The sequence below is a fragment of the Gallus gallus genome, chromosome 7 (genome assembly GCF_016699485.2).
Source record: "Gallus gallus isolate bGalGal1 chromosome 7, bGalGal1.mat.broiler.GRCg7b, whole genome shotgun sequence".
Lineage (NCBI taxonomy): Eukaryota > Metazoa > Chordata > Aves > Galliformes > Phasianidae > Gallus > Gallus gallus.
In genome coordinates, this window is record NC_052538.1 from 3,903,064 (window position 1) to 3,918,859 (window position 15,796).

The following is a 15,796-nucleotide window of genomic DNA, read 5'->3' on the forward strand; positions in this document are numbered from 1 at the left end:
TTTAAACTGAGAGATGTGCTTAACAGAGGTGCTGAGAAGTTTTTAATGTTTACCAGAAGCGAAAATGTTGCTGTTGCTTTATTTCTGTGGAGTTTGGCAGTACGTTTTGTGAGGAGTAGGGCTTTTTTTTTTTTTGATGCCTTTACTTTCTGAAATAGTGGCAATAACAGTTAAGCTGTAGTACTAAAAACTTGAAGAAAATTGTTACTTTTCAGTGATGGAGTATTTCATAATTGCTAGCATCCTCTTATTCTTCAAATCTCTTGGATAATTAATAATTGAGAAATGTGGCTGAAATAGCTGCAATAAAAGAAACCAATTATTAGTGTGGTGCAGTAGCTTTCTGTCTTGGAGTTTATCCCCTTTATCCTAGACGATTTCTGTAAGTTTCAATGGCTGCTAATAAGAGCTGTAGTCAAAAAAAAGCATGGAGTGTCTGTAATCCAGCTGTATTTACAGTGCTGCTGCTTTCCAGGTTCTTTATTGCATAGGCAGCAGCAGTAGGAGGCTTGTTTTGTCACGCCATTGAAACTACCATTCTCAGGAGCAGTTTCAGGTTTAAATTTACTTCCAGCACCACTTGACAAACTCAGAAGAGTTGCATGAAGACTGCAGCCTTGTATATAATATCAGAACAGTTCTAAAGGAGCTCTGGTAATTAATCTGATTTTACAACCTATTACATTCTATCTTCATGTTTATTTAAAAAACCAAAACAAAACACAAAAACCCCACCAAAAAGATGAGCTGTCAGAGTTATATACTGAACAAGGGGGATTTATGTTGCCACAGCCTCTGTAGGTGATGTTTTGTCTTTTACTAGCAAGCCAGGAGAGATGTAGTATGCAGTAAAAGTTTTACTGTGCTCTCCTGCTATTGCTTTCAACGTCCTTTCCATGTATTTCAGATGTTTGTGATATAATTTTAGTCATGATTAATATAGTAAAATAAGGTGTAAACTTGTTGTAGTACACTCAGTATGGACGTTGGCACTTCCTGAAATCGAGTTGTTTCAGTGTAAACTATCAGGCAGCACAGTATTGAATACTTTGCTGATGGTATTCTGTTCATTGGATGCACTGAATATCTTCAGAATTGTTTTGCCATCTGCTAGATGTGCTATTCCTTCAGTTACAGAAAAATGAGGAAGATGGAATAATTCTGGTTGACCGTATTTTATATTAATCTGTCAGTACTGCAGTAAAGCAATTAATACTACTTTGATATATACCTGGTTATCATTTCAGTTTTCTTGAGTGAAACTGAAAATTGCAGTAAAGCTAAGAACTCAGAACAGAGTGGAATATAGAGTTCTCATCATAGGCAAGAGAGAAATAGGCACTGCTTTGAATCTTTCATAAGAACTTCAAACCTGGAAATACATTTATGTAATGTCTTGTGCCATCATAATAGTGGTTTATATTCACATCTTTCACCATGAGTTGTCTGATTCTTGTAATAATTCTAAGTACAGGGGAAATAAATAGATTAGAAATCTTGTGTTATTTGCTTTTTAAGTTGTCTTGCTTGACCTGTTTTTTTGATAGCTGAATGACTTAGATTCATTCGTTCATTGTGAGCAATTAATGTTCCCTTGGTTTATAAATCTGTACCTTTAAAATTTCTTCTGTTTTATCTTTTGTCTGAATATGTGGGTTCTTGGTAATTCTTAGCCTGTGGAAATGGAAAGCTGTGACAATTTGGTCAAGACCGAGATGTAGTGTAAGACTGAAGCCCTATTTTGGAAACAATATTTATAATTTTGAGTAGAGCTGTTGATTTCCATGGAACTACTTGGACATTTAAGAGCTAAGATATGGAAAATGAAATATGGAAATCCAAGTGAAATTTGGATCCTATAAAATAAAAAAGCAAAAGATATCCTCCATAATGTAAGAACTACTGATCTTTTCAAGAGATTTGAGCAAACAATTCTGAAATTTGTCATCTCTTCATAACTTTGAATAAGAAGGTGATTTAACTGGTGTATAAATGTAGCTGGCAGTGATTAGCACAGAACTTGACTAAGGATAAAAGGGCGCAGATATCCCTGATTTGGAGAGCAAGAATAGAACACTTCTTTGAATTTATTTAGACAGTAACACGAGTCAGGGTATTTTACTGAGATGTGGACCAATGCAGTAGCTATACCCTAAGAATATCATTTCTCTTAGATTTTTGTTTCTGAACAAAATATCTAGTGTTTGTTTGAAGTCGTGTGTATGGATATGCTGGGAGGTATGCTGATAACTGTGTCTCTGTGTGTGTGTAGATTCAGTCTGAGAATGAGCTTTGTAATTTTCAACTCAGAACCACTACTGATGCTATAGAGCTGATTAATTTTTTTTGGCAAGGAGAGATTGCTCCTCTTCTTCCCTCACCAGAGGACTTGGATCCATCGAATGACTGGAAAGCGATCCTTGCCTCAGTTGATTTTCTTTTTTTGTCTTTGGAATTAAGGAAACAGAACTTGATCTCTTTGCTGGCAATTGCACAGTGAAGCTGGTTTGTGTAGACTTCCATTTCTCACAACTGTATAGTGAAACCTAGAACTATGTAGTGATGGTACAGACAGGGCCAAGCTGTTGGTTAGATTTGGATGTTTCTTGTTTTGTATTATAGTAGACTACATTTATTCTCAGTTTTGGGGTGAGTTCTGCTTTTCTTATTGTCTTTTGTTTGTTGGGAGAAATGAGAATCTTCTGCATCTTCCTTAAGGAAGGTGAAAGCTGCGGATTTTCATTTGCAGTCTTCACTTAAATTCAAGACAAAAAAGAAGCTTTAAGTGTGAATTGTCTAAATTGCATAATTAATCCCATCAAGGCAAGATTTGTATCTTATCAGGGAAAGCTAATGGTCTGGGACTCCTGAGACAGAGCTTGGCTTGTAAGCTCTTGTAGAGAATTGCAGCTTGGTCTGCAGTAAATCACTTCTCACATATCACACGTCAAAGCTCAGCTTTCTACCTGGAAGGAGAAAAAAAGATGTTCTGTTATTGGGGTTTGTTTTTGTGCATCAACCTGTGAGGTATTAGAGCAGGGAATGCTTCAAGTCCACGAAACTCTGGTTTCTGTAGAGCTCTGAAGATAAATAATGAGTACTGGATCCTTAATTATGTGGAGGTATGGATGTGTTTGTGTTACTGCCTTTGCCAAGGATCTACCATTTGGATGCCTTCCCTCTGCCTACAGAACAAATGGAGCTGATGGTGCTTACTCTTTGCTGTTAGTATTTTTGACAGCCATGGAAATACTGCATGTAAATGAAGTGGGTGTCACGGCCACTTTTTATCAGTGGCTAACAATCTGTATCATCTGTAATTTTAGATAACAAAGATAGTGTAGTTTCTAAATGACAGTCTGGTACAATGCACCATTTGCTTCTGCTGTTGTCAGTGACTGAGGATGTGCATTTAGAATGGTTACGGTTCACAGAGATTCTTTCTAGGACACTATTTTGAATTTAATGTTCCTTGCCTTTGATAAAGTAACAGGATGTTTAATTTCACAGGCAGGAAATGCATTTCTTTCCCTTTCATAGTGATGTAAGAGAACACCTTAATAGCTTTTCATGTTTGTCATAGCACTCCTGTCTTGTACACAGCAGATACAAGAGTAAACAAAAACCAATATGTAGCTGCAACAGACTCAGTATGTTTTAACTGGCTTCCACTGCTGTGTTCTGAGGAGCACTTGCCAAGGCCAGCTGAAGCAAGTGATCCCGTGGTTCATGCTGTTCAGACCCTTGAGGCTGAGCCATAGATATGAATTGTCTCTACAACTGAGTCTGAATCTCATGTTCTAATAAAATAAAAGATTTTTGCAACACAGGAGATCAAAACTACAATTTCAGAAATAAATGGAGAGGACTTCATTGCATTGTACATGAGGAAAATGAGGATAAATACTTGCCTTCTGTGAAGAATGAGCTACTATTATTTTATATCCTCTTTTTTTAACTAGATTTGTGAATTTTGCAGCAACAATTCGCAGCAGTATTTCCTGAAACAGTATCTATTTGTTCTACTGAAAAATGCGAGTCTTTTTCAGTCACTTATTCAGAGTACCGTAGTTTTGATTTTTCCTAGAATGTTTGCTCTGAAATGGGTAAATCTGACTACGTTTAATAATTTTTAGTCTGAGTTACTGAAAGGCAGTGAAGTAGCTAAGTTGTTCTCAGGGCTTTTTTTAATGCCATTATTCTGGTTGTACACATGTGTAGTTCTTGAAGGGTGATGTTTCTGAACCAACAAGCACGTACAGCTTCTTGGATTTGCACAAAGGCAGTGGCACAGATTGGGAGCATCCTGACTTCTAGTTAATCCCATTACTTCACTTTTTAGCTTTTGTATACTAAGTGCTGTAAGCTCAACTGCTCCCAAATCTGGACAATGTGTGGGACTGGCTTCAGAGACCTGCAGGAATAGTATGCCTGAACTATGATCAGAACTTGACTTGTGTTTCTGTAAAAGCATTATTTTGGTTACAGATGTATTATTTCTTCCTGTAATGGCAGTATGGGATTAAAGTGGTTTGGGAGCTCTACGTATTTCTTCTCTAATTTTGAATGTTTCTGTTTTTCTTTTCCCTATGTTGTTTAACTTTTTTTTTCCACAGTTGTCGTTATATATGAGATATGTAAGATAACAGAAATAAGATTTCTTTATAAGTGTCAAATAGAATCCTGATGATTTAGGTACTAATGGGAGGTTGATTTTCCTTAAAGAATATTTGTATTGCTGCTTTTAAAAACATACAATCTACTCTCACAGGAAGAACTCAGAAGTGGATATGTAAATTGCTTAGTCAAATGAAGGTACAAATAGTGTGTGTAAACATTTAAGATTGTGCTCTGTGTAAATCCTCTGAGATCCCAGTGCTTTTCAGAGTATGTTTGCAATTCTTTCTCTATGCCTCTTTGTTACTTAGAATGTCTTTAAAAACAAGTGCAAGTATAGGAAACTACATTTAGATGGTTAATCTGTGTGAAGTGGGTGTTTCAGGTTATATGTGTTTAGTTAACACCTCAGTACAAGATTCAGGTGCCTTGTTGATACCTGAGTTAAGACAAGAAGGATGATTTTGGTCATCTGCTCTGCAGAATCTCCCTTATTTCCGTCTTCCTTTTCAGTCAGAAGAAAAGCAAGATCAACACCCTGAGTTTCTCACCATTGGCAGTCCATGCCATTCTGCAGAAACGGGATGTGTTGTTCTGGGAATGGAATAGCTGAGCATCATTAAGGCTACTTGAAGCTGAAGTTTTAAATATCTATAAAACCTTACCCAGAAACAGCACAGAAAATAATAGAGAAGTTTTTATGCGAACGAAACTAATTACATAGCTTCTTAGCTTTGCTGGGGAAACAAAAACGTGGTTTAGGTGGGGCAAAACTTATATCAATGTCTGTGATCTAGTATGTCTTCTGGGTCTCATCTGTAACAATTACACCAGCACTGATTATTAACGTCATTAGCTAACATTAATAGTAATTCTGATAGTTATTTAAAGAGTTTGGTTCAGGGTTATAGCATCCTTGCAGGACATGTGGTGTAGAAAGCTTCTGAAGTGGGGAAGAGAATGATATTCTCTTGATAGTCTGTAATTTTGAAAATTACCTGCGTGCTTATTCCTTTAAATTAACTGTTGCCATCAAGTAAAGTACAAACAACATAAGAAGTGGATATCCTACTGTCCTTTTCAGACTAAAATGCATAGATTTTATCCCATTCTTAATCTTTGTTATGGGCATTTTAAATAATTCAGCAACTTCATTCTCTTAAAGTTTTTCACAGCAGGATGTCCTGAAAATGCTGCAAACAAGAAGGATTCAAGTTGTTAGAATAGCCTTTGTAAGTCATCTTGGAATGACTAGTGGAGTACTTAAAATATACTGTGTGCTGTTACCCTCCTTACATTCTTTAATGGCAATCTATTTTTAATAAATCTGTTTAGTTGGGTTAATTGGAGTTGGTAATAAATCTAGTCCAATCTTAAAACACACTGATTGAAAGTCAACCTGTGAGAATTAAATATGCGTTTTATATGTAATTTGTTTTATTGGCTTTGTAGTTACAAGAAAAATGTATTTTGAAGAATATAGGAGATCTGCCTTCCGCTTGGTTCTGGTGTAATAGATTTTTTTTTTTCTTTTGGTGTGGAGAATTCATTCAAGTTACTTAAAAGCACATGGTTAAGCTGATGCTCAAATGGAGTAAAAAGACTTCATATTCAGATAATGATTGCTATATAGTAGCTGTGTATCAAAAAGATTCTCTATCATGATGTGATATCAGTTCTCTTCAGTGGAGCTGATCTTCTCGAGATGTTGTGAGTTTCGAATACTGCTGTATGCAGTCTACCTGCCCAAAGTCCTGAATGGTTATTTTAAGCTGTTTGTACGTGACAGGTGCAGATGATGTCCAAACAGCCATCTGATGTCTGTTTCTTTGATTTGGCTGTCAGAAAGAAGGGCTGTTTATTCTTTTTCAATCCCTCTTACCTGGCAGAGCCAGTCCTGACTCCAGCTATTTTAGTATTCTCTTTAAAATATTCTCTGTAGCGTTCAGTTTCTAGTATTATGTGTGCTACAAATAGATCTGAAGCATGTGGATCTTTGTACAAATCCAGTCCTATAGTGTATCTTAAAGACGTTATCCAAGTATCTTTGCTGTGCCATCCACTTCAATCAGCATCTGATTTTTGCCTTCCGTTATCTGTTGATGAAAATGTTTTTTGTGATGTTTGTTATTACCAAATGAGATAAGTACGTATACCATACTCTTTGGATGTCTTGTAGAGGAAATGATCTTCAGGTTTCATTCTAAATTTGTATCTAATGTATAATTAGTTTCATCTGAATTAAAAAAAAATCATCTTTCTCATTTGAAGCCACAGATTTCTAGGACACAGACCTCCTTGCACAGCCTAAGTGATAGATCTTTTTCTGTATTTTATGATGAGTGAACAAGAGCCTTGAAGAATAAACTTGGCTTCATGTCTGTAATGGGATCTTATAAGGGGCAGATTCAGTGCAGATGCTGTCTCAGTGTTGCTGCTTTGGAGAGGTCAATAAAAGGCTGCAAATCTGAATATACCCATTAGACGTAGTCAGTGGCATAGAACAGCACCAGCAGCTGATTAGGTAGATGTCTCATCAGAGCTGCACCCTGGGGTTCCGCTCCTCTCTTCAACAAGTGCTGCTGTGCTGGTGAGTTCTGTTGGAAAGATGCTGCCTGTGAAATTGAGTAGAAGAAAGGATCATCTTGTCCAACAAGTGTGGGGAGTTACTCTTGGTATGGGTCTATGTATATACATGAAGGTGAAAAAAGGTTATTTACCTGTGTCTGCACTTCTGTGCATTGTATTGTTTATCTGTACATATGTGGCAACCTTCTGTCTGTTTTCATCACCTTTCCACTTAGAATAATAACAGAAACTGTTCTACTTAGCTGATAATTCAGTGATTACACCACAGGTGCTGTGGTACTGAGCTTGTTGCTAGGACTTCACTCTTTCCATATCTGCTTAGGAGATATATGTAAGATAAAGTGAAAGAAATGAAATATGAATTGAGTAATTTGGAAAATGAGGGCTAAGTTCATCCATTCTAAGTTAATTGTTGATCATGAGGTGGTACAGTGCAGGACAGAGTACTGCATCTTACATTGATAATTGTGTACTTGTTAAACTTTTTTTTCTGCTTAAGGAAAAATAAGTCATTTGCTTGGAATCTGATTGGTATTAACTTTTGACTGCCTACCACCAATGACTTGGGGCAGAGTGGCTGGAAGACTGTGTAGAGGAAAAGGACCTGGGGGTGTTGATTGATGCTAGACTGAATATGAGCCAGCAGTGTGCCCAGGTGGCCAAGAAGGCCAATGGCATCCTGGCTTGTATCAGAAATAGTGTGGCCAGCAGGAACAGGGAAGTGATTATCCCCCTGTACTCAGCACTGGTGAGGCCGCACCTCGAGTACTGTGCCCAGTTTTGGGCCCCTCACTGTAAGAAAGACATCGAGGCCCTGGAGCGTGTCCAGAGGAGGGCAACAAAGCTGGTGAGGGGTCTGGAGCACAGACCTTATGAAGAGCGGCTGAAGGAACTGGGGTTGTTCAGTCTAGAGAAGAGGAGGCTCAGGGGAGACCTTATTGCTCTCTATAACTACCTGAAGGGAGGTTGTAGTGAGCTGGGGGTCAGCCTCTTCTCTCATGTGACTAGTGATAGGACTAGAGGGAATGGCTTCAAGCTGCACCAGGGAAGATTCAGGCTGGACGTTAGGAAATACTACTTCTCTGAAAGGGTGGTCAGGCTGCCCAGAGAGGCGGTGGAGTCACCGAGCCTGGTGGTGTTCAAGGCATGTTTGGATGTTGTGTTGAGGGACATGGTTTAGTGAGAAGCATTGGTGATGGGGGGGATGGTTGGACTGGATGATCCTGTGGGTCTTTTCCAACCTCAGCAATTCTGTGATTCTGTGAATGTGGAGATCATAAATTGCACAGAGATTATTTTCTTATGTGGATTTTTGTATTTTTAGTATGATGTACTTAATTTATGATAAAAACGTTAGGCCACGTTTTTTATGCAGTTACCTACACCTGCATAATTACACAAACTCAGTTGTGAGTTCAAGTTTCAGCAGGATTTTATTTGCCACTTTCAACTTTATCTCAAAACATCCATTCTGCAGGGCTGCGTCTTTCCCAAAGCTGCTACTCTGAAATACATACGAGGTTCTTTGGGGTATTTGGTAAGAGTTTTGCTAGTATAAACAATGAACTTTTATGTTCTTATTTCAAATGTAAGTTCACCGTTAATATTTGGTTACAAATAATGATTAATATTAATGGTTGACCTCTTCCTACAGCAATGTTGTATTAATGTAACTGTCTAGACATTCATAAGAATATAATTTTATAAGAACAAATTAATAAATCTCGTATTATGCAGTGGTTTGCTACAGGCACCAGTCTTCCAGAGATGCCTGTATTCATCTTTAACAACATGGATCAGGATAAAATCAGGACAAGAGTGACTTAATAATTTATAAAAATTGAGCAGAGGGGAAAAACAAAGTCAAAAAGACAAAATTGTGCTTTTAAAGCTAACATAATAAGTAGTACATTGCATGAAGTTATGCAGCTTTTCTGAAAGTTATATATCTATTTTTTTCCTGTAGGATTCGGAGTTCCCTGTAGATTCTCAAGTGAACTCATACCTTGCTCGTGCCAAAGAGTGTAGTCAACCCCTGAAACATGGAGAATATAAACTGGAAAACACCTTAAAACTGCATGACTCAGCAGTGAGCTGGTAGGAGCCATTAACAGTACATTTATTTTATTGCTAAATACATGTTGAGTCTTACTTTTCAGCAGATCATTCAGAAGCTTTAATTTCAAGAAAACTGTGAGAAACCAACCTCCCTGGTCAGGGGAGATTCTCTGAAGAATATAGAAGTGGACAAAATGTTCAGGAAATTTAGTGGGAGCATAAATACAGTAAAACATATGAGCAGAACTGTTTACAGATTGAGATCCTTCCTCTTTGTAGGAAGGGTGGGATTCGGTTAGCAGATACAGACATCTGTGGTTCCCACTTTCATAAAGTCTAGTTCTAAAATGCTGAACTAAAATGATGAATATTTTTGTTATTTGTATTTGATTACAGCTTATTCCCCTGGGTCAAAAATCAGAAGAGTTTAAATTTAGATTAGCGAGAGTGTGCAATAGCCTGTAAGCAGTGACATTTCAGGGCTTGCTAGCTACAGGCAGAGGAAAAAAAGTCAGCACTAGTTTGATGATTCCAAACTGTCTAGTTACAATTTTAATCTTTTTAAAAAATAATTCATTATTCTTATCTTTCAAGTAAGTTTTATGTAGAATAATACTTTTCTTACTGCACTCCAGCTGCTAGTAGATTACTTCTGATGGTGTCCCTGTAAAAAACAAACAAACAAAAACCAACAAAAAACCCAAAAATAGCAATATTCATAGCGTTAATTTTAGTAGCTTAATTTCCTGTTGCATCTAAGAAACATAATCCAATTTAGCTATGTTTTAAAAGCCTAAAAGTGTGGGCAATTCTCATGTAGGGTAAAAGTTTGGCAGTTGGCTGACTTGTGCAAACGTCAGTGTTGTGAAGAAATAAGATCATTTCATTACTTAAGCAGTACAGAATAGCAGAGCCAAGCAAAGCAGTGACACAAATTAGAAAATGCTTTTTGGGATGGGTGAGTGTCAGGTAAATCTTGTCTGTGAGATGGGAAACAATCTTTATACGTTTAATAACTGTAGTGCAAAGCTCACAGACTTTTAGTTGGCTGCCCATATTTCATACTGTTTTATTCTAGCTTGGCAGGGTTCCTCCTTAGTCTCAAATACTTGATTCTGGTTTTCCATCTGGCTAATTACTAATCTCAGATGCTTAAGGCAATATTTTGTATACTTTTGTATTGTATAGTTATATGATGCCAGTTGGGAAAGAAATCAGTGTTGCTACTTTGAAGAGACTAACAAATCCACCTGAGATGTTATTGTGTTAGTGGGTTAATCAAAAAACAGTAAGTGCAACAGTGGTGTATTGGTGGGGAAAAAAACCCAGACTCACAGAGAAGTCACCCTTGCAGGATTTTCAGTGAGTCAGGTAGAATAAAGATTAAAACATAGTCTTCCAGGTTGTCTTATCCCAAAACCTACACAAGGGGCAATGGTGTAACAGTTGCCATGTTAATGTTTGTTAGAAGTTTCTTTTTACCTGAAGTACAAAGTGAGATTTGTTATAAGCTACTTTGAAATTATATTACAAATTACTTATAAGTATTAAAATACATAAAGTGTAATTTAAAGTAGTGATGGCTCAAAAGCTCATCAAGGAAGGACGCCTCTACCTGAATTTTGCAGTTACTGTGCACTTGAACAAAACCAGGGTAAGTATAATGTGTGTTTGTGTAAGAATATTCTTTGCATCTCTTGTCTGTTCTCTTATCTGTTTTGAATGATATCTTTTATATTTTGCTGAAAGTATTATTCTAGATCTTTATATCCAGTGTTTCTAGTTACTGTTAGAAGAGATGGTTGTATGTAGTGGAAATTCTGAGTACCTTCCACAGTTAGTAAATGGATGCCACATCTTGAGGATACAGTGCCACTCAAGAAAGTAATTCACTAGTTAAAAATAAATTGCATGTCTTTAGACTTATTTGGAAACTCTTTAAGAACTTGCTTCAAGAAACAGCAACTAAATTAGAAAGGGGAAAAAAAAGAATTTTGGAGCATTTATTTAATTTAATGTACTGACAGTATGATATTGACTTTCATCCGAAGGTAGTGCTGTAAGGAAAGTGAGGGCTCAAATAGAGCTCTAAAGTGATTTGAATTGCTTGTTTAAAAACATAAAAATATAAAAGCATGAAAAGCAAAAAAAAAAAAAAGATGTTAAAATGTTCTTGCAGAAGTGTAAGCACTATAAACACAGACTGTAACTGAACCTCTCATTTGCTTAGAAATCTCTTTATGAACATATTGGATTGCAGTTTCTACATGTTTAACTATGAAAAAGAACATTCAAAACTCCAAGCTGTTTTAATTAAAAAGCCTTTCCTGTCTGTATATCACTACTTAAAATCAATCTTTTTAAGTGACTGGAAAGCCTTTTTTCTTTCTTGTCTTGCTAATGCTAAACGCTGTATTGTCTCTTAGTTTTCTATCGGTGGGTCATTTTTGACAGTGTCTCCTCTTGAGTATTTTTAACACCCTTCCCTATTTGAGAAGTAAAACACGGAGTGTTCCTGTGTTTCAGAAAAACAGGTCTTAATGTCGAAGAAAAGGACACTTCTAGTACCCCACTGGCAGCAGATGGTGAAGGATTTAAATGGGGGAGAGAAGTTGCAAGTACTTAAGTTTTAGCAAAAGTTTCAAATGGAGCTCATGCCTTACTAGATGCTATGGAATCTTGAGGCATACAGCTAATGAACACAGAGCTTTAGTGATTGTTTTTAGTTTGACAGAGCAGCTATTTGGTCCTGGAGCTGACTTTCCTCAGGAGTCCAAGAGGTTATTAAATGCATAAATCGTGTTTTTTTTTTTCTGGGAAAATGACTTGGATAAAATTCTCTGTATGGGGAATTAAATGAAAATGGTGCATTTGAAGAAATACTGAACTCCCAGTAAACTTATTTAAAGTAATGATGATTGTCTGTGCAGGTTTATGGACAGAAGACAGAGAAACTAATAGCTACTGAATGAGAGTTGTTTCTTGTAGTCGATAGGATAAATAGAAAACATCCTGTTGACTTAAGAGGAGACCAGATTTGCTTTCTGGATTTAGGTTTTTCTTACCAGAAGCAATGTCTAATAAAGATAGAACAAAATCTGTTTTGTATATGTATTAATAGAATCTTTTACATTTCTGTAGAAAATGCAGCCCCAGCAAATCCATAACTTTTTACATGCCTTAAAGCTAGTGCTTCAAGACCTTCAATTTAACACCTTCCCTTGGGTAGGGAAAAAAATCCCTTGGGAAGCTTTGTTTGCTTTTTGCCAAACTGAATGTTTCCCACTTCTCAAATCTTCACATAGACACTCTTCTGCATTAAGCTCACATTTCTCTAGTGTCCTTGCAAGTATCCCAGTAAATCCTATTCTGACTGCAAGAAAGGCTGTAAGATCTATAATGCATAAATGATCTTCTAAATCTTACTTGCTTACTGTCCATTTTCTCCTTACTCGCTGTCTGCTTCCCAAGGGGTTTGGATAGCTTACCAAGAAAGATACTTGTGTCACTCTGTGCGGTACATCTGTCACAGTTTACATTGTCTTCACTTGGGAAAAGAAAGATGCCTATGCAAACATTATTCAGTGCATTTTTAGTGGTTAGTATGGTGTTAGAAAATTAAAAAAAAAAAAAGTATGTTGGACAGATGCTTATCTGAAGTGCAGCTGAATAAAACCAGTAATGTCACGAGTTTGAGATCAGTGCAATATTGTATTTTGCATGTCATTTAATATATTAAATAAGCTTAAAGCTTATTTGATATGGCAATTCTTTTACCCACAATCAAAAGGCATTTTTTAAAACTCATAAAGCATGTGACCTGATAACTTCAGTGTATACCCATACAAATAGAAAATGTGTATTCTTGTTTACAAGTAACTTAATGTTCCCACGTCTTTTATTCCTGTTCAATATATTGTAAAAGAAAAAGATAGAATATCAAGACCATTCTGCCTGGGCACAGTAAAATACGAAGTTGCAGATAAGTATGAAGAAAAGCAAATACAAAATGTTTAGTGATTATCTAGGTTTTCCTGATGGGCCCAGTAAAAGATAACTTTTCTATAGGGACTAATTCATCATTATATCTTATTATGCTAGTTTTCCCCATTTTTTTTATCAGTGGATTCCAGATGAGATTTTTAAAACTTATCTCCTTGGGAACCATGCAAATTGACTTGCAGCATAAAATGTGCAGGTGATTTTATGAGGCTTATTCAAAAATTGAAATTGAAGTTAGTCTTGTGGTGCCTTGTGCATAGTTACAGAGGTGAGATTGAACAAAACTGCAAGCCCCTGTACTCTTTCCCTTTTTGCTCCTCTACTACTTTTTTGCTCCTTTGTGTAATTACCTATGTATTGGTACACAGATGTACATACACGTGCATACAGAGGAATGACCTTTGCTGAAAGAATACTTGGTGAGTGTTAACATGATGGATTTCCTTTTGAACTAGTCTTGAGTTTGCTGTAGAATACGATGGTGCAGATATGTGTTTTTTCTTTAGAGTTTCAAGCTGATGCAGAGAGAATTCTGCAGTCACTTACAGAACCATGCCACTGGTTTCAGTCAGTGTCCTGCTTTATGTCTCTTTTAGGCATACATCTAGGTTTTCAGTTTCATTTCCAGACTGTTGTTCTTGTAAAAGATGGAAGAAGCAGGCTGTTAAGATTTGTGTATGAACAAGGTAATGGAAGTAGTGTAGATTAGTTTGTTAGCAAACGTCTTGATAGTTTTTCCTCTACTACCTGTCCCAGTTGGAGGGAGTTCCATATTAACATTTCAAGATGGCTTTCTTCTCGCTCCTTGATTTTCTTCTTCATTGTGATGCCTTTCACTTCTGACATTGGGTAGCTTGATGGTTTGCTGAGACTGCTGCCTGTCACACTGATAAATGTTGTCTCCCTTTTTCCTGTATTCCATCCATTTGTTTCCATCTCTGTGTTTTTGTACACTTGATGAAGTAATGTCATTTTGTGTCTGTGTGATGCTGGGCAAAATATGGTCCATCTGCCAAGAGGTGATCAGTCATATGAATCGTATTGTGTCCTGAGAGAACACAAGCTAGAAAAAAGGAATTAAGAATTCACGGGGTGAAATCACTCCTCAAAGAGGAAGAATTTAGGAAGGTGACTCCCCAAAGCATTACCAAGTAATTTTATTAAATTACGTTTTTCCATTACCAGTAGAACTGTTTTTGTTAATTGTGCCATCATGTGCAGATTTCTTGCATGAGTAGACACCGTGAATTGGAGTTTTGCACTAGCAGTGTTAGTTGCTGCTTAATTTTCCTATGGAAATTATACCTGATTTTAGAGGTACCTGACATACAGTGTTGCTGCTGCAGATGTTTAGCTCAGGCACAGCAGGCTTTGAAGTCTTGGCCCATGATAACTATGGGGCATGTCTTGCACTCCTCGCCTTCCCACTTCAGAGTTTCAGAACTTACCTTTCTTTTTCTGTTCAGTTTACTTAGTATTTTATTTCTTACCATATATGCTTCATACTGGAGACCCGTGACTCCATAACTTTTAAATATGGCCTTTTTTTTTTCCCCAAGTGTGTATTTCAGAACTGTATTTGTGATGACAAAGAGTTAGCTCCAGAATGGAGTTTTTCTTACCAAACTGGTCTGGAACCTGGTGGTGTATCTTTTTCTGGGACTGACTGTCCCAGTATGTAATCTCTTTCATGTTAACACATGAAAAATATTTCTGTAATTTGGCTGAGACAAAAAAGCACCTTTCTGAAAATCACTTCAGGAAGGAAGATGCTTTCCAGGGCTTATACGTACTGCTAAAACAAATCTGCATCCATGCAGTTGTGTAAGTAAATAGTCTGTAACATTGCACCTCTTAAAGATGTTATGCAAGGAATTTATTTTTTTATTAGTACTGCAGGTATCTCTTTTCTGTTACTGTTCTCCAAAAACTAAAGCTTTAATTATTCTTTCAATTTAGGCATAAAAGATTTTTAGCAAAGATGAGGAAAGTGCATCTCACCTTCATACAGATTGTTCAGTCCCCTGCTCCCTAGCTCTGACTTCTATTTTACGGAACATGAGATGGATAGAAATCTGGCTGGATGGTTGTGTGCAGAGGGTGGTGATCAGTGGTCTGAGATCTAGTGAGGGCCACCAGTCACTGGTGGTGTGCCCCTGGGGACTCTGCAGGGTTCGTTCCTGTTCAGCATCCTCATTAATGACCTGGTGGGTGGGGTGGGGGCACCCTCAGCATTTTGCAGGTGGCACAGAGCAGCTGACACCCCAGGAACCAGGGCAGTCTGGAGAGCAGACTGCAGGAAGTTCACTGAGTTCTACAAAGGCAAGCGTCCATGAAGCTGATGAGGAAATATGAAGATATTTCCATTGCAAATAAATGGAAATTTTGTCCTCCTGCCAAAAGAGCACATGAGAACTCTAAAGCCACCAGGCGTGGTGGGTACACCTAGCAACATCCCTATATACAGTGGGCTGGGGGGAATATGTTGTGTCTGCCTCATTTCCCCCAATGCCTCTCTGTCCCGGTGGAC

General features: G+C 37.3%; 1 protein-coding gene across 2 annotated transcripts in view; it reads left to right on the top strand.

Annotated features, from left to right (window-relative positions):
- Nucleotides 1–15,796, top strand: part of SPAG16 (sperm associated antigen 16) — a 348,220-nt gene that overhangs the window by 48,014 nt on the left and 284,410 nt on the right. For both annotated transcript variants that reach the window (XM_421865.8, XM_040703739.2), the window contains exon 10: nt 9,173–9,303. In XM_421865.8, the coding sequence (XP_421865.5) occupies nt 9,173–9,303 (131 nt within the window). The remainder of the gene's footprint in view (nt 1–9,172; nt 9,304–15,796) is intronic.